This window comes from Perognathus longimembris, chromosome 22, assembly GCF_023159225.1.
Source record: "Perognathus longimembris pacificus isolate PPM17 chromosome 22, ASM2315922v1, whole genome shotgun sequence".
In the NCBI taxonomy this organism is placed as follows: domain Eukaryota; kingdom Metazoa; phylum Chordata; class Mammalia; order Rodentia; family Heteromyidae; genus Perognathus; species Perognathus longimembris.
Genome location: NC_063182.1, coordinates 14304035 through 14323369, shown reverse-complemented (window position 1 = coordinate 14323369; position 19335 = coordinate 14304035). Strand labels below are relative to the sequence as shown.

General features: G+C 35.2%; 1 protein-coding gene across 1 annotated transcript in view; it reads left to right on the top strand.

Annotated features, from left to right (window-relative positions):
- The window catches only part of Hapln1 (hyaluronan and proteoglycan link protein 1), a 61815-nt gene that overhangs the window by 37051 nt on the left and 5429 nt on the right, over positions 1 to 19335 (top strand). Inside the window, exon 3 of the mRNA XM_048331503.1 lies at positions 15398 to 15769. Coding sequence (XP_048187460.1) covers positions 15398 to 15769 — 372 coding nt within the window. The remainder of the gene's footprint in view (positions 1 to 15397; positions 15770 to 19335) is intronic.

The window sequence follows — 19335 nt, the reverse complement described above, 5'->3', positions numbered from 1 at the left end:
TATTCTGGTGAAATTCTCTGCACAAAGATTTCTATCCCCAGGTATTAGAAACATGCAAATAATTTGCATACACTGTCCAATTTTGTTCCAAAGGCCTTGATAAGTCCACTTCATTTTAATTGTAAATTCATATTCTTAGAAAGTGCAGGCTTCCCCAGGAGAGGTGCTTAGGTTTTGAAGTGACAGAGCCTCTGTTGGTTTGTGGATATTACTACTGAAATGCTAATTGGGTAATGAGATTATACGGTTATATCCATTGATCAAAATTTATTCTGAAATTCATCCAGGGAAGAAATATTTTTCTGAAGTGGGGAAAAACCCCAAAAACTCTCCCAGCTTCTTATCAAGAAAAGACTTACCTTTAGATAAAGTAGCACATGCACTAATTTATTCCCTATATTATTCATTGCATTAATTTTTACACAAGAAAAAAAATTTTACTTAACAACAGTGTCTGGTAAAAACTAAGTAAATAGATAAATAAGTGTAATCAGAGCCAGTTAAGGTGTTTTGCATTTGCAATCTTAGTTTCTCAGATGCTAAGATTAGGAAGTTGAAGTTAGTTGGACAAAACATTCATGAAATCTCATCTCAACAGAAAATGTTGGGTGTTCTGGCATGTACCTATCATACCAGTACTAGCAGAAAATTAAAAGAAAATAAAACATGTAACAGTCCAGTTTTGGCAGAAATCAAATATGATGATCCTAGTCCAATCTGGCTTTTGGCAAAAAGTGAGATACTGTTTCAAAATAACCAGAGCACAAAGGGCTCGAGTTGTGGCTCCAGCGATAGAAAGCCTGGTTAACACGAGTGAGGCCCTGAATTCTGCCATAAAAACAGTAAAAGACCAACAACAACAAAAACAAAACAAAATAAAACAAAAAACAGTGCAATTGAGATGTTAGCCAGTACATCATGTGCTTTCCTCCATGTAGAGGAAAGTAATGCCCTCAAGGCAGGATTACTGAAAATTCCTTCTACACAGCTCTCAAATGGGTAATTTTCCTTATATCTTCATGTCATGATACAGTCAAGCTCTAATTGCTTTGGAGCTTAGAATATTAGGCAGAATTTCACATAGAGGGCCAAAGCATTAAAAAAGCACAACATTTAAAATACTTGGGTGACGACCATAAGCTTTTCCATAAACTGTGAATAACCAGTAGAACTTCAGAAATGGTTACTATGTTTTTTAAGAAGGCATTCCTGCCAATGAATAAATTTTTGACTTTTTCCATAAGGCAAAAGAGTTATAGTTATACTAAACAGAACACATTACTCTTGACCTTCTGAAGGTCAAGGTGCCTGCCAGTGTTTCCTGTAGCTGTCAGTCAAGCACAGGTCTTCCATGAAAAGTTCAAATCTTTCTTCTACTGTCCTTTTTTTAGCTTAGACTTTGGAAAATTTATTTATTCCCTTCTTTGAAGTCTCAATCACCTTACTCACAACACTGAGGCTAATTGCTGCGGGATCTATGGAGCTTTTGCTGGCACAGAATAAGATTCTAATAAATGGTAGTGATTATGACCATATCTATGAATTTCTTGCTTTCGTGGATAATTGTTGAACATTTAGGCATCATAAATAATATGGAAAAAGCATGCTTTTGAAAAGACAAAACCGTGTCTATCACTTCAGTTCTAATAATTTGCCTTGTCTTTTTTAAATTCACAATTTGAAATTTTCCCAATATTGAATAGTATGTGATCATTTTTACTCTCCTTGTAGAAACTGAAGCCATTGGCCTTCACATAATATTTTCTCTTAATGTGAATACAGGTAAACTATAGTATTTTTATTATAAATAACAGAAAAAAGGTCAGAAACACAAACTGTCTCCATAAATTTAATATGTATAAACATTGACAAATAAGTAAAGAACACAGTATAAGTAAAAATTATTAACTTTTTCAAAAGATAGAACAATTTAAAAAAGAAAAGAACTATTAGAAGTTTACCTTTATGAATAGAAAAAAATGTTGAATATTTCGAATCTCTGACCAAAGTGGCCACTTGTTACCAAGCATCTCAGTTTTTCCTTTCTTTTCCAATACCCCTTCTAACCTAGCTTAGTCCATGCTACTTTTAGTCAATCTAAGTGCCTTCTTGATGAGACTGCTCCTCAGTTTGTGATAATTCTAGCTTAGTAAACGTTTGTTGACTGGATGGATAAATGAATGGCTGTTATAACACAGGTCTCAATCCCCACCATCGTAATTTCATGAGGATTTCTTAAATGCTACAGCATCCATTAACATCACATGACACATTGTGTGGGTTTAATGAGCATTAACTAGATGGCTGCTTCCATTCTATATTGTTGGTATACACTAGGAGTTCACAGAATGTAAGAATACTATAGAATGTTAGTGTAGACCATCTAAAATAAATTCCCAATGGATAAATGAGGAAGTCAGAACCCATTCAAGGCACAAAGCCAGCAGGAGGCTACCCATGCCCTTTCTTTCTTACTCATTACATGAGGTTGTCCTGAATATTGCATTGTGAACTCCTGTAGTTCTCCAATCTATTTTGTCCTTTTTTCTTCTTTTTTTTTCATTAAAAATATGTTACATATTTTATGCAGTTGTATGTTGTCTGTAAAGGACATACAGAGTCTCCACAATGCCAGTGACCCTTGTCAGATACCCTCAGTCACTAAAAGCTCCACTGGGAACATAATAGGTGATCAATACATGTTAGTTAAATGAGTCCTGTTTGTTTTTATGAGTCAATTTTTAGTTCATTCTTTCAAAATCTCAGGAAAATATTTTTCATTTACCAAATAAAAAAATAGCAGATGATCAAGAGGTTGTGAGTTGGAATGGTCAATTTTGTTTGGTCATATGTGTGGTTCTCACACTGCATATAGCATCTTGTAATCCATAAGAGCTCACCAAGCCAGAATCCAGTCCTCTAACATTCATATGTGGCCTTGCACAGTATTGGATTTACATCTGATCACTGCAATGCTATTGTGTTCCTTATCTAATATCTGCAGTGGGGACCCAGTGGTGCAGAATAGATCAGAAAAAGTAGGTGAATTTAATAATGTATGATCACAAACGAACAACAGAGCCAAAGTCTAATGTGAGAACTAAGAAAGTGTTACTTGAGCTTAATTTTTCTCTCTACTATCAAAAAGTACTTTAAAATGTTGGGTATGTTACAAAAGTTCAATTAACTCATTTTTATCTTTTTGAAACTACGTTATTTGTAGTTTATTATAAATTCAAAATTTACAAATACTGAGAAAATGCACACAAATATTTTCCAAATTATATTTGGGTAGGTATGTACACTATTAATGACTGATTAAAAATAGCACTTCTAGGGGCTGGGGATATGGCCTAGTGGCAAGAGTGCCTGCCTCATATACATGAGGTCCTGGGTTCGATTCCCCAGCACCACATATACAGAAAATGGCCAGAAGTGGCGCTGTGGCTCAAGTGGCAGAGTGCTAGCCTTGAGCAAAAAGAAGCCAGGGACAGTGCTCAGGCCCTGAGTCCAAGCCCCAGGACTGGCAAAACACACACACACACACACACACACAAAATATAGCACTTCTAAAATAACAGAGAATGTTATCTTGAAATTATGAAAAGAAAATAGTAATAGCATCCACATTATATGACTAATTCTAAAATTTCTTACCAGTTTGCAATAAGGTGTGAAAAAAAAGATGATAATAGCTTTCTGTATTAAGCACAGTCGTAATATATGGCCACTAAGAATGTCACTATAGTAATATAATAAATAGGCTCCCAATGGAAATAAGAATAAATGTTTATGTAAAACTATGAGGTACTTAGCAGGCTAAAATCTGGAGGATTATACCTGAAAGCCCAGACAGAAAAGTCCATGAAACTCCATCCCCCAAATCAAAAGCAAAAAGCTGGCCTGGAAGCATGGCTCAAGTAGTAGAGTACCAGTGAAGCAAGCCATTTTGGAAAAGTGTGAGGCCATAAGTTCCACCCCTGTATCTGCATAAATAAACAAATAAATAAGAAAACATATATATATGTACTCATATATGGTGATGTAGATATATCGTAACTATACCTCATTTTATTCAACATGTATCTTTATCAAGATTATTTTACTAAGAGGTACCATTACATGAATATTATATGACTATTTTCATACTCACCTTTGCTTTCTTTGATATACATATCTGCCCTTTGTCTATCTATTGTCTTATTTGTATGTACTTTTAATGTGGTCTGTTCATTCAAGCATTTGTCAAACATTTGCCTTCTTTGTACACAAATACTTAAACTCTATTGGTATACAAACTATCTCCTTAGCAAGTTCATTAATTGTACTACAGAGGGACAAATGTGACAAGAATGAATGAAATAATGATCACATACATATTGGAAGAAATATGCAGAAAAGTAGTTCAAGACAAAAAAATCTTATTACTTAGAACTTTATATTAATTAAAGTTTATTTATCACTCAGTATACCATAAAATATATCATGATAATACTTCTAAATATTTCTTGGTATTGAATAATTACCAATGCTGAATTCTATGTTATCCTGTATACTATCTATTGAAACAATATAGTTTTATATTTCTCTACTAAAAAAACCTATTTAGTCTTCTTTTGAAGTAGGAAGAAATTCACACTGAATAACCATTGCATATTGTATTCCCTCCTGGGTGCTGAAATTGACAAACTGTGCAAGAAACCAGTGATTATGGGAAATGCTCCAAAATATACAGGAGGAAAAATTACTTAGTAGTAAAGCTTTTCCATTTGGTTGCAACTCTGTAAGACCCAATGCTGACTTAGCTAAGCAACAACCTATGGCTAAGTGGCTTTATGTCATTAAATTTCCTATAATGATGTCAGTATTAATGATTATTTCAGAGTAAAGATATTTATAAAGTAAATCTCATATTTACTTTAAATTTCTTCAACAGCATTTTGTATATAGTTTGTATTGCCACAATGTAGTAGCACTACACATGTGTGATACTGGAAATGATTTTCAAGTTATAGCCATTTGAACCCTGTTTTAATCAAACCTGTGGGCTACTTGACTTCATTATTTACTCAGTGGCTAATCACCAACATGTACAAACCCTAAAGAGAGTCTCTAGATGCTCAACGATGGTACTCTGAATTATTCTGAATAATCAGTTGAATATGAATTCGCCTTATCTCTTCCAAGCACTTTCCAGTCGGAAGGTTCAGAGGCATACAGGATAAAAAAATCTTAAAAGGGCTGGAATCCATCTTGTATAAAACTGAGAAGGCATGCTGGAACAAGAAGCTTTTTGCTGTAGTCACATATGTAGATTATGTGAAGGGAACAGAAAAGAAGGACTTAATCAGCTGTTTCTAAAGAGTATCTGTGTGTTTAAAATAAAGGTACCATGGGGCTGGGAATATGGCCTAGTGGTAGAGTGTTTGCCTCGCATACATAAAGTCCTGGGTTTGATTCCTCAGCACCACATATATAGAAAAAGCCAGAGGTGGCGCTGTGGCTCAAGTGGCAGAGTACTGGCCTTGAGCCAAAAGAAGCCAGGGACAATGCTCAGACCCTGAGTTCAAGCCCCAGGACTGGCCAAAAAAATAAAAATAAAAATAAATAACACTGTAAACAGTTAAAGTGGGTTTTACCTTTAGAGATTGTATGAATTATTCTTGCTTTACGTCCTTTCTTGGGCTTATTCCTGGAAAGCAGAAGAAATAATGCTGGCCATTTATTCTTAGTTACTGAATAGTAGCAAAAGAGCAGGTAAGGGGGCAAAAGCTATAAAATAAATATATATTCCTGTTTCCTTATAAGCTACAAGATATTATGTGAATTTATTTTCTTACAATGGAACTGTAATTACCAAGATGCTTTCGCAGTTATCTATGAGTAGATAATGGATGTTTCCATAAAAGGTGTGCTGCTCTTGTTTTAGTTTTCTCAGCTTACAGGGTTACATTTTAAAGCTTTCTTCTCCACTATTATGAGAATTATATACGTTAGATTCTCTTAAAATGTATTCGAAAGTATGCTCACAGGGTGTAACCATCCAAAAACCTGCATGTAATTATTTTTGTGTTGTCACTTTGTCTTTGATCCCACAGTCATTAACAGAGGGTCTTTTCAGTATTAGGAAACAGTGGCTCATTCCAGGAAGCTGAGATCTGAGAAGCACAACTCAAAGCTAGTCTGGGCAATAAAGTATGTGGAACTCCTAACTCCAACTACCACCAAAAAGCTAGAAGTAGAGCTGTGCTCAAGTGGTAGAGTATTAGTCTTGGACAAAAACTTCTCAGAGACAATGCCCAGGCTCTGAGTTCAAGCCCCAGAACAGGCCAAAAATCAAAACTATTTTCAATATTAAATGGCTAATGCTTCATCTGGATTTTCCCATGTAATAGAATCCTTAAAAGATGAACCCAGTAACAGTTTTGTACACCCTTCCAACATATGCATAAAAAGATAATGTGCTCCAAAAGCAACTTAGCCTCTTTCTTATAACTAATCCCATGGTCCTCTTATTAAACAACCTAACTAAATACCAACAAGCATACAAGTAAATATCCAAGATTTTTAAGGAAAAATAAATGGTTTCAATGCAGCACTCATGGGGAGGGCAATGAACTCCATCAGGGCACATAGGGAAGATGAAAATGAGACCTGAAGAATGAGTAAAACAGAGTCCTATATGTAACCAGGGGTAGTGTAGTCCAGATAGGAGAGCAGGAAATGCAGATTCATTGAGATACCATTTCCGTGGTCTTCATTACCAAGAGTTGGGATACAGGAGGATGGAGAAGCCACTTCCAGAAGTCTTTTCTCCTGATTATTAATGTGTGGGGAATCTTCCTTCATATTGATTTTTAAATCTAAATTACTGATAAGGACTTAAAGGTAGGCAGACTTTCATTGAAGTTTATTTGTAGTCTTTGGTGAAAAACCAAAGGCCTACTGCATTCCATCTGTATTCTCATAGAGCAGCACCATGGCAATTTGTGTCTGCTGTGTCTTTGCTTTGGGGCATGTGCTCCACTAGTGGATACAATGAATTTCATTCTATAGGTCCAATATTCCCGATGTTCACTTTGTTTCTCTAACCTTTGCTCAATCTGAGCATTGGTATTTGATTCATTGTTTATTATTTCAGGTCAGATTTAATTCTTGACCCCATTATAGGCTATCCACTCATGAATCAAAAGTTCACTTTATATTCCTCAAAGACTGACCCTTATCAGTATTACCTTGATGTGTTTCCTACTAAATGAAAGTATTCGTCTTAGCAGTGTTTTAAACCAGCAATGTTCTTTGTGTGAATTACAGTGTTTTGACCCCAAACTTCCACACTGAGTGCAGTGGTCTGAGTGGAAGTAAGTAGATACCAGTTTTTCTACTTTACTACACATGGGATGTTTTCAATAATTAAGGATAATTGGGTGGATAATAATTGTGTGGATAATTGCTGCATAATGAAGAAGAATGACTCATGCTATGTTTTAGTTTCTCCATGACCTCTGAAACAAGTTTCTATGACAGTCAAAATCTTGGAAAGTATGTTTGTCATCCAAGTATGAATGTCATCCAACGTATTATTGAAAGGTTCCAATTTCTTTTTCTTGTTCCTTTCTTGTTCCTTTAGTTTTGTTCCTTTATTGCTCTGTAACTATGAAACCTGATTTGCTTTTTCCTTGGTCTAAAGTAATAAGAATTAAATGCTGATTCTTTAATTATTCATTAAATTTTTATTTATTCGACAACAAAGACAACTCCAAATTGAAGAGAACACTAAAATCATCACATATTCTAGGATCAGTGGAATCACACTTGATTGCATAATTTCATGTAATATAGTCATTTAGAATATGTGGGATGGAAATGGGAAGCATATAATCTGGTTATCTCTTTTCACTCTGGCCATATATTGTATGAAAATAGTTATCCTCATTGATGCTAAGAGAGACTAGATGCCTTACCTCAAGCATTTACTCAGTGGTCAAGCTAAAGACTAATTTACTGATGAGGAAACTGAGGCACAGTAAGGTTAGGAGGCATATTTTAAGAACAAAAACACATTTGCTGAATTAATTCTCTAACTTCTGAGGAAGGAATTGAGTAATGGTTAACTTAGAAAGAAAAAAGCTCACAAAGAAGTCTACCAGCAAGACAGAACCAAAGTCCTTTCTCACAATTTCCTTATTCCTCAACTAAAAATATGAAGAAAAATGAATAAGGAAATAATGTTTTCAGGACAGTAATAGAGTTTCAAGTGTACATTTCAGAACTTTTTTTCTTTCTTTGCAGTACCTAAGGTTGAACTCAGGGCCTCAAGCTAACTAGGCAAGCCCTTTATCTCTTGAACCTTTTGCTTTAAGTTTTTTCAGATAGAGTCTCACAAATTTGCCAAGGACAGTTTTAAACCATGATTCTCCTGTGTTTGCTTCCTAAATGGCTGGACTTATATGTGTTCACCACTAAGCATAGATAGTTTTTGAGACAGAGTTTCATTACTACAGCTCGTCCTCCTGAATTGTGATTTGTAAATTGGTTAGTTGATGCCAGAGAGCTCTCTTAAACCTCTTAATGACCGTTTCACACAAGGATGTTCCGTTCTTTCAGCTTTAAAAAGCAAAGATTTGTTTAACAAATACTTAGTAGGAGAAAAATATTTTGTCATACCTAAAAATATAGTTTAAAATTAGTATCAATAAGTATACCTCAAGCTTCCAAAATAGTGTTTTATGTACCTTTCCTTTAATGGTAAAGCTTGATTATGACAACAACATAGTTCACATACATGACTAGCATCAGCCAAAGCAATGGTGTATGTTTGCTGTTGGGAACTTACACACCACACACCAAACAGCCAAAGGAGGAAGCGGTACTTCATCACACATCACATCAGAAAATGCCATTCACAACAAAAAGAATGTGTGCTACTTGAAGAGGTGGTAAAAATACAATTCTAGGCAATGTGGTAGAATTACAGGAAAGAGTAGAACACAGAGACTACACAATGGATACACAAGGTAGCCCTGGCAGGGAGAGGAGAAATTAATGGGACAAGCAGAATCTTGTAGCCTAAGAGATTTAAAGACAAGGTTATTTTTGTTTGTTTTGTTTTTGTTGCCAGTACTGGGGCATAGGCCTGAGCACTGTCCCTGGCTTCTTTTTGCTCAAGGCTAGCACTCTACCTCTTGAGCCACAGTGCCACTTCTGGCTTTTTTCTATATGTGTGGTGCTGAGGAATCGACCCCAGGTCTTCATGTATACGAGGTGAGCACTTTACCTACCACTAGGTTATATTCCCAGCCCAAGACAAGGTTATTGGTGACAAAAAACAAAGGTAATCATTTGACATAAAAGAACAAACTTCATTTATCCAATTTTCAACAATAGTATCATTCTTTATCATTCAAACTAACCGTTGGCAACAGAGTCCTTATGGAATCAAGAAAGTGAAATTAAACTCTCATTTTCCAAACATGTATTTAAAGATGTAATTTTTATTAGCAGAATAATAAAATTTCTGTACGTATACACTATCTTTTAATTATAACATATCACAGTTATGGCTGCTAGGTTCTTGTTTATCTTTGAAGATATTCTAAGCAAGGGCTTTTGTTTGTTTGTGTTTTTTTGTAATTCCCTCAACTTTTAGATTGATTTTATTCTATCTTTATTTCATTTGCACACGTGTAATGCATTCACGTGATTCAGAATTCTTGTTAATGTAGAAGTATGCACAATGAAAATATTTGCCACCCTCCTCTATTAAGATTTCCAGTGCATCTTTCCACAGGACAGCAAGGTAATTGATTTCTTTGTGAATCCTTTTAAGTATAGTTTAAGCAGATCACGCATAAACAAATTAATCCAGTGAGTGAAAAACATGCATATAGTTGTGGATCTATCTGTACATTAAAGTTTGACTCTCAGATGTTCGCAAAGCTGAGCCAGATTCAAATTTAAGAGTTAAAACTCAAAACAATAGATGAGAGCACAGAGAATGAGAACATTTCTCTATCACCCCTTTATCCCTCTCTTGTAGAAAAGATCTCCATATTCCTTCAAATTTAAGAATTAACTGGGTGAGAAAAGTAAAAAGCTTTGTTTTTGACAAGTCAGTTCTCTGAAAAAACAAGAAAGGCTAGTTAGAAGGAGGAGGGAGGGCAAGAAGGAAAAGTAGCTGAGCACCTAGTAGGTTCTTCCATATCAGATCTGAGACCAAAGGTGGATACATCTGACTCCAGTGGGCAGTCTCAGAACAATCAACCATTCTAATTTGATAGAAATAGTCATAAATATTAAAGGTTGACAGTAAGACACTGTTTTCCTGAGTTACGCACCCTACTCTAAAGTAACGTGTGAGCCGTAACACAGATAAAGATCTCTAAATGACATAATTTACTGAAATGTTTCGTTGACAAAAGTGATTATGAAGTGTTTTCACTTTTAAGAGCTGTTGCATAGGGTAAGGCAGTACAGGGATTTACGCCTACTGAGTGCACAACTGTGCTTCAGTTTGTGCATGCCAGACACAGAGTGGATGTTGGAGAGCCAATGTAAGCAGGCCGAGTTGATTGTTTTCAATAGACTGTGGAGAGCACAGTGGTAAGGGCACAAAGTCCCTGCTCAGCCTCTCACGGCTTTCACTACCCTCAGGAAAATCAGAGCTTCCGAGGGTTTGCCTTATACATCCAGACCTACCAAGGTGGTAACAAATGTCACACCAACAAGTATTTTTTAAAACCTTGAGCATTAACAAAAAAAGACACCAGAAACAAACTACTGAATTAATGTGTAAGGAATGCCAGAGAGAAATGAGCTTTCTATCTGAGGTATGGAAAAAATGCTGGATGTGATAATAACATACATATATACTATAGCTGTATAATATATACTTTATGTAATATGTTTAATGCCACAGTCAAAATAATGACAGTAGTGGCATATGACAGTAGAGACATATTTTAATGACCTTAGTTATCACCATCCCAGGTTGTTTTTTGTTTATTTTTTTCAGATTGGTCTAGCAAATCAAAAAAGTCTGGAGCCTATTTCTATATTTCTATATATACTTATGGAAGAAGTAACCAAAACCAAAACTGGTTGCACATTCACATGATTCATTCTAAAATACAAACTGATCCATATCACCATCTCTTTATTCTTTTTTTTCTTTTTTTTTGTAGGTGAAATATCTATTTATTTTCCAGATAGCCTTGTAGATACATAGATATCATTGGATTTTTTTAAACTTGAAATCTGTAGGGAAAGTCACTAGGAAAACAAGTCAGAGCCTGCTCTGTGTCTCTTCCCCTCTTCCTCTCCTCCCCTCAAAGAACTTGAAGTACATCATAGTTTTTTTTGAAGTCCCTATAATTTTTTTAAATGTAGGCATTCTATTACTATTTGTAGGCATAGATATAAACTTCCCTCTGCCTTTGATTTATCCTACAGGCTTAAGTATGTTCTACTTTGTTTTCATTTTATTGTACGTATTCTATATTTTTATTGTCAAATTGATTTACTTGGTTTTCTTTGTATATGAACTGTCTCCCCGAAAAATCCACTTTTGATACAAATATTCCACTTTTGTCCCATTTTAAAATTTTTCTAAACAACATAACACTTATGAAGGCCAATTTGTCATTCAGTGGCTTCCATTATTTGGCAAACCTGAATGATGTCCTCTGGATATCTCAGCAGAATTTGTAAAATAATAACTAGGCCCCACAGGTTCATGAGTCCCCACCAATGTCTCTTCATGCTCTATTGCCTCACCCCCTTACTTCTCCCACAGATAACTCTGGGCATTGAAGGACACCCCATTTTTCAAGACGTTGTCATTGACTCTCACTAACTGAAAGACACAGGGAAAATAAAGGTGCAACTAGATTTTATTTCATTCTTTAATTATTTTATTTAATTCTTTCATTGTTTTAAAAACAGAAAATATTCTTCCAGATGATGAAGGGTTATTTTTCTTATTTCACATTCTGCTATGCAACACTGTACTGTTCATCAAAGTTTGTACTTAAGCATGAATTTCAAAGTGATTCAGGTTTTACAAGTCAGTGATAGATCTAAGAGTTGCTAGTTTAGTCAAAATGGTATAAAGTTAGGCATTGGTGCTCTTTGCTCTCTTTTCTGGTGTCTTTGTCATTTCCCTTCCTCTTCTTGAGTTTCATGTGTTTCCTGGCGAATTTCTGTGATAACAATCTATGACAAAGAGCCTGATTGCAATAATAAGTTCAATGCTCTCATGAGGTTGGCTAGTTGGAGCCAAGCTGTCCTAGGGCTTCTGACTCATTTGTGGATGTTCGTTCTTCCATATCTTCCTGTTCTCAAATAGGCTGGGGTCTCCAATCATTCTTGATGCTGTATAACCTTCAGTATAGATCTGAAAAATAGCAAATTAAAACATGATCAAAGCTGTGTTGGGAATTTATGGCCCTTCAGCACTATTTAGGCTACATATGATTCCTGAAGTTCTTCAAATTTCAATCAGAGACTTCTGTCTTCCATTACCTCACACCTTCCCAGGAGAAAAAAGATGTTAGAACTTCAGACATCCTGTCAGGCTACTTTGTGTGTAGATAGATTTGGGCACCTACTCTATTTTCAACATTATATTACATGTCATCCTCTATTTACAATGTTATGGAGTTAAAACACAGACACACACACACAGACACACACACACAGACACACACACACACACACACACACACACAGAAAAAGAATGAGAAAAAGAAACAGAGACAGAGAAGCTTATCTTCTAAAATACTACAAAAACAGCTAACCGAAAGGGAAAAAAATAGAAGTCTTAGTCTTCTTTACAATACTTTTGGTCATCGCTTTGGTTCTGTAATTTATAAAATCATTCAGCACATTCATTCTGGAGTAGGTTGAGATGATTACAGTAAACCATGCACCTTTCCCGACTCTATTATATATTACAGGTGGCATTTGATTTATTCATTTTCCAATCAACATTGCTCAAAGCATTATATGTAGCCATAAAATTATGCTCAGTATTGGACATTGTCATACTTGACATTCTGAGTTAAACTGCTGCAGTAGGAAGTTAGTGGATAAGTGTTTACTTACTTGTGGCTAGCCATATTGTATTTCATGTGCATTGGGTCTCCTTTACATCGTAGTTTTACTAATCTTTTTTTCCCATGAAAAAATAGTGATTGCCCAACTTGCCAATGACTAATGAGTTAGTAAATTGAGGAGGCAAGGTTAGATTAAGGCCTATGTCACTGGAAGGCTCTTAGTCCTAATTACTATAACATTATTTAATCTCAGTGCCTATGGGCTGAACAACTGAACAACTAGAAAACAAATCATGAAACTGTGACCTCTTATGCCAGTTTGCCATATCTCAACTTCCATTTCAGCAGAGCAAGACCCCAGTCTCAGATACTGCCCGCAAGATACCAGATAGCAGGGCCCCAAGTGGCCCCCAAAACGTCTAAGCAAGTCTAGTCAACAGCATTTTTTTCTCTACCAGAAAATAGATGAGAGTTGTTTATATGGAACTTAGATACAGCCTTTGGAGATATTGTGGAATTCCATATATTGTAAAACTGAAGCTAGTTTTATTTTTCCTTCCTTGATATTCTTTGGTCCTAAATAAGAGGCTAAAGAATGATATACTAAGAATATGTTTAATGAGCTGGATTTGTGATTCAGTTTTTCTAAATACTAAATGAAGTAATTAGGCTCCATTTCATTATCTATTAAAAGAGGGAGTCTTGATGGCTTTGTTAAACTTTTTGATGACTAGTGCCCACTTGTAAGTGAAATGTCATGTTCATTTTTTAATATCACTTGCAATGTCTGATTGTAGTGTCATAAAAATAGAAATAAAGTGTCTGACTTTTAGATGTTTCCTGTTTTAAATTTAGAGTGGTATGTGTGTTTGTGTGTGTGTGTGTGTGTGTGTGTGTGTGTTATTAAATAACAAAATGTTAAGATGTGTCTCATGACAAATGGTTAGACTTCTTGCTGATTTGTGCACCTTAAATAATTCATGGGCAATAGTTATACAATATCTGTTGGCCTAAGGATCAGGGTCTGCAAAGATGTTTGAAAAGTAGCTTTTGTTGTTTTGAAAGCTGTGCAGGGAGGAGAGGTGTATATGTGCAGGAGTTCTTTCATGCTTTCTCCTTTTCAAACCTTGCACATCCTCAAGAGACTTTGTCAAGGTCAAAAACACAATGTGCTAACCAGGGGAAATCCCAGAGAAAGCCAAGATCTGAAAATAGCAGCTGGTTCTCTTAAAAATGACATTCCTGCTGACTTGGCAGAGTTGGGACATTTTGATATTCTGTAGAAAGCAATAAAGACCTTGGAGGATGAAGATGGGAAAAGAGAAGGTCAAGAGATAGAAAGATGGAAATAACAGCTGTATAGCAGGACATAACAGAAAGCAACAGGAGAGCAGAGGGATACTTAAAGAAACAAAAAAGAAAATAATTAATTGGCTTTTCAGAAAAATCTACTTTTAGCTCCAAATTTTGAAGACTATATCTCAAGTACTTTTGAAGTTTAACAAATCCCTTCACTAAAAATCCTTTCTGGGGGCTGGGGATATAGCCTAGTGGCAAGAGTGCCTGCCTCGGATACACGAGGCCCTAGGTTCGATTCCCCAGCACCACATATACAGAAAAAGGCCAGAAGCGGCGCTGTGGCTCAAGTGGCAGAGTGCTAGCCTTGAGCGGGAAGAAGCCAGGGACAGTGCTCAGGCCCGGAGTCCAAGCCCCAGGACTGGCCAAAAAAAAAAAAAAAAAAAAAAAAATCCTTTCTGATGTCTCCTTTTGTGTGAAGGTGAAGTAACTCCATGTTCTTTGAAGTGCCCCAGAACAGCTACCACAAGGATGAATCTGAGTAGAAACCTTTACAAAACAAAGATACTCTCAGGTCTTGGACCATAACCATTCAATGAAAGTGAATCTGTTATTTTATTCTTTCTATGAATGCAATTCAGATTTTTTGTGTTAGTAAACCCGGTTAGGCTTACCTTACTTTGATTTTTTTTTTTTTTTTTTGGCTTATGTTTTCTCTGAAATGGTTGTAGAGTTGTTACTTCTCTTCTGGGTACTTAGAAACTGTTGTGAGATCATCAAAACTTAGGTAACTCTAGAAACTTGTAACCAGCATTCCTTAATGATCACGTGTACACTTCTCTTTGTTGTAAAAGACATGATTACACAATAGATACCTCATAGATATGAAGAATGTCTTTCTCTGTGATTCAAAAGAGATTACATGAAGACAATAATCACCAAAGCTATTCTTGGTCATATGTCCTATATAAATAGCATATTACATTACACAAAAACGGACTGAGAAGATGTTGATGATTGTTTCTTTGTCTTCTTTTTAATTGTAGCAGAAAATGGCCCCCGTCTCCTTGTGGAAGCAGAGCAAGCCAAGGTCTTCTCACACAGAGGTGGCAATGTTACACTGCCATGTAAATTTTATCGAGATCCTACAGCCTTTGGCTCAGGCATCCACAAAATCCGAATTAAGTGGACCAAGCTAACTTCAGATTACCTCAAGGAAGTCGATGTTTTTGTTTCCATGGGATATCACAAGAAAACCTATGGAGGCTACCAGGGTAGAGTGTTTCTGAAGGGAGGCAGTGACAATGATGCTTCTCTGGTCATCACAGACCTCACCCTGGAGGATTATGGGAGATACAAGTGTGAGGTGATTGAAGGATTAGAAGATGACACTGCGGTGGTAGCATTAGATTTACAAGGTATGTATCTGTGAAGCATGCTAACTTAGAGGTCGTAATTAATTATCATTTATTTTTTAATGAGGATTAATGTGTAATGGTTACTTTAGCAATAGTGGGAGAAACCAAAAATTCATGCTCACCATATTTTTTTTTGGTCTTTTGTTCTTTTTACAGTAAGCCTGCAATGTCAGCTTTCATATTTGTAATATACTGATGCACAAAATTGAAGCATTTTTTTAACTAAGAGAAATAGTCTGTGGAACTGAATCCGTAGTCTTCAGAAATTGCTTTATTCTATTCAAATTCTATTGTATGATTATTGAGAAGTGGATTCAATTCTTTTTTACTATACTTCCAAAATTATCTCAGTTTCAAAATAATGGAATTCTTTGTAAAAGGCATCTGCACCAAAATACATATAATTTGTATTGTGCGAAATGACTGCACAAACTTAATTTAACAAACAAAAAAGCCCTCTAGATTTATTTAAATATTCTTGCAAAGAAAAACAATTTTAATGGCCCAGAGTTTCAAAGGCATTGGAGGGAAGGAGGATTTTATTTCTTGTATATGCCGTTCACTTAGTAGGGCCAGAAACTAGGATGGATAGATAGGTAGATAGATAGATAGATAGATAGATAGATAGATAGATAGATAGACAGACAGACAGGTAGATAGATAGGTAGATATAGCATTACAAAGTGTGCTCCCATTGAAGCTCTTCTGTCCGTTATCCATCCCTTAGGAGATCCTGTTTCCTTAGTTTCTCATATACCACAAGCCAACTTATTTTCCGTAATTTCAGCAGTGTATTACATGGAAGAATCGATTCTAGTTTCATTAACAGAACATTTCTTTTGATGAAATTATAGGTGTGTATTTTCTAGATGTTTCTTTCAAATGCGTATTTACTAGCTTCATATGCCTAATTAATCACACAATATAGTAAAGGGTATTTTTGAGAATGCCCTTAGTACTTCTCGTTGTAGATCTCGGCTCCTAATTGCATGCCACTTTATGCTTTTCACTTTTTATTGATTCACATTCATATTAAGCTATGAATGTTGACATTATTCAAAATGAAAAAGGAATTGTCTTAGAGAAGACATACACCAAATACTGAGAACTAATTTCCATTCTGAAAGAGGCAATGGTAGGCTAATAAATACATCATAACCAGAGCCTTCAAACTCTCATGCTTATAATTTGCTGATTCTCTATCACAGATGATATAAAAATTGTTGTTATTAAAGATCCTTCATTTTTTTATTCTTTTTGGATATTTTATTCTTGTCATTATCTTTATATTTTTTGTAAATTTGTTTTGAAATAAAAACATACTTGCATGTTCTAAAATCCTGCATAGGGTAACGGCTTCTGATTAGTAACAATTAATCATGTTGCCAGAAATAGTATCCAATAAATATAAGAATTATGGAGAGCATGTGTAGCTCAGCAGTAGAGTGAGAGTTTAGCAAGCAAATAGTCATGGGTAGGTTCAACGCCTCAAACTAAATGAATAAGTAAACAAAGAAAATCTTTAACAAGTAAGGATTATACAACTATATCAAGAATGCCATTGTGCAACAGTACTCACCAGCAATCAATAAATATAAATAAAAATAATGATAACAATGATATAGTGCTGGGCTCAAAGTAGCAGAGCACTACCCTTGAACAAAAAAGCTCAGGGATGCAAACAATAAAACAAGAACAAAAATGAGAATTTTTTTCAGAATAATTTGCATTCTATTAACTTTCTAGTGATTAAAAATATGACCAAATATATAATTTGAACATTTTTAGGAACAGAAAAAGTTTCAGACATATGCAAAAAGGGTGGATCAGATGATGTGATTATGAATCTTAAAAATGTATTTTACCAATCTCTCCCTATCTCTCGGTACTGTTTTCCATGTGAAGTATCTTACTTATTAAATCCAATAATCCCATTTAAGCATTATATAGCATCCCTTCAAGGAAAAAAAGGAGAGCTTTTAGACATATTTTGAGGATACATGTATAAATACAGTTGCTAACTAAGTTAGATATTACTTAAAAATAATAATCAAACTTTTCTTCCTACTCAGAAACGTCTAACTTTTTTTTTCATGCATTAAAGAAACCACTCCACCCACAAGTCAGCTGTAGGAATTGAATAATTTTTCATCAAGCGAAGAGGTCTATAGTTAGAGGCTGAACTATTAACTATCTGGCATTAAAATAAGGAAATAAATAAAATACTAACAAACACAAACCTTTCACACTTGCTCGAGAATAATCTAGTTGTTTAACATCATGCCCAAAGTGTATTAGATATGTTGAAACATTGAAAACACTTTCAGAATAACAGAGTTGACCTTGATAGGCTTAGAACATAATTTTTTCAAAATTATCAAGCATTAATTAAAATGTAGTAAGTAAATATTTTTACTTGTATCAGAAAAGTGACATTTATTCTTTTGTATTTAACATTTAGTTACAATATTTCACTTTGACTCTAGAAAATGATGTGAGAAATTATGCTAAAATTGAAAGCCACTCAACTGTACTGGCTTTATAACCTAGTTAATACTATTACAGTAATATGCAATCTCTTGATTGTATATTATGGAAGAAAACATTTTTCTAATGTCCATGAGAATCCAATGCAAAACACCATAATGAACTGAAACCTGAGAAATCTTCTAGGCCTTTGAAATTATACATTTTAAAATCTTATATTATCCACAGTTACCATCATCAGCCACTTAGGAATAAGAAGACAACCCAAATAGTGATTTTTTTCCCCTCTCTTACAGTTTAGGCTTTTTGAGATTTTCTACCACTTAAGTTCTAACAGTCAAGGAAATTTCTGCTGGATAAATTGAATATTTTTCTTTTCATTGGCATTCCTGGGGTTTCTAAGAACAAAGGACAAATGCCACAAATGCTACGGAGCCTTAAGCACTTCTCAGCATTAGCTAGGTTCTGAGCAGGCAGCCTGGCCAAAGCTCTTCTTAGACAGAACCTTCTCCAGCCTCTTCCTTTCCCTCAGCAGGACTCAGTGGTAACCAAGAGTCTTTTCCTTCTTCCTTTGGCTCTGCTTCAGCTAATAGATCCCTCAGCCAAGAACCTGAGAAAGCAGAACGAGATCAGGAAGCCTTCTTGGATCTCTGCCTCTAATGTCCATGCCAGCTGAATTGCCTGAGAGGGACAAACATGTTCTGCAGAGGCCTTCTATAGATGAGACTAGAGTTAGAGTTCATTTAAGACACCTAAACTTTCTTTGTATAGATACTTTTGAGACAATTTGTGAAATAAAGTATTTCTTTTACATTGGTTATGCTATCTGTAATTTGTACATTATTCCACTGCCCCATTTTCCCCTCCAATCCCTACAAATTACATTCACTCTATGCTATATATTCAAGAAACAGTATGTAAAGAACTAACTAGGTATTTTGTACATTTTTGTAAATAGGGTCTGTAGTCTTGGGGTACAGTTGCTAAAACCCATCCAACTACTATGCCAATGGGAAAAGGTTTTTTGCATTCCATAAACTATAAGGCTAATTATTTTTAATAATATTAAAAACTATAAC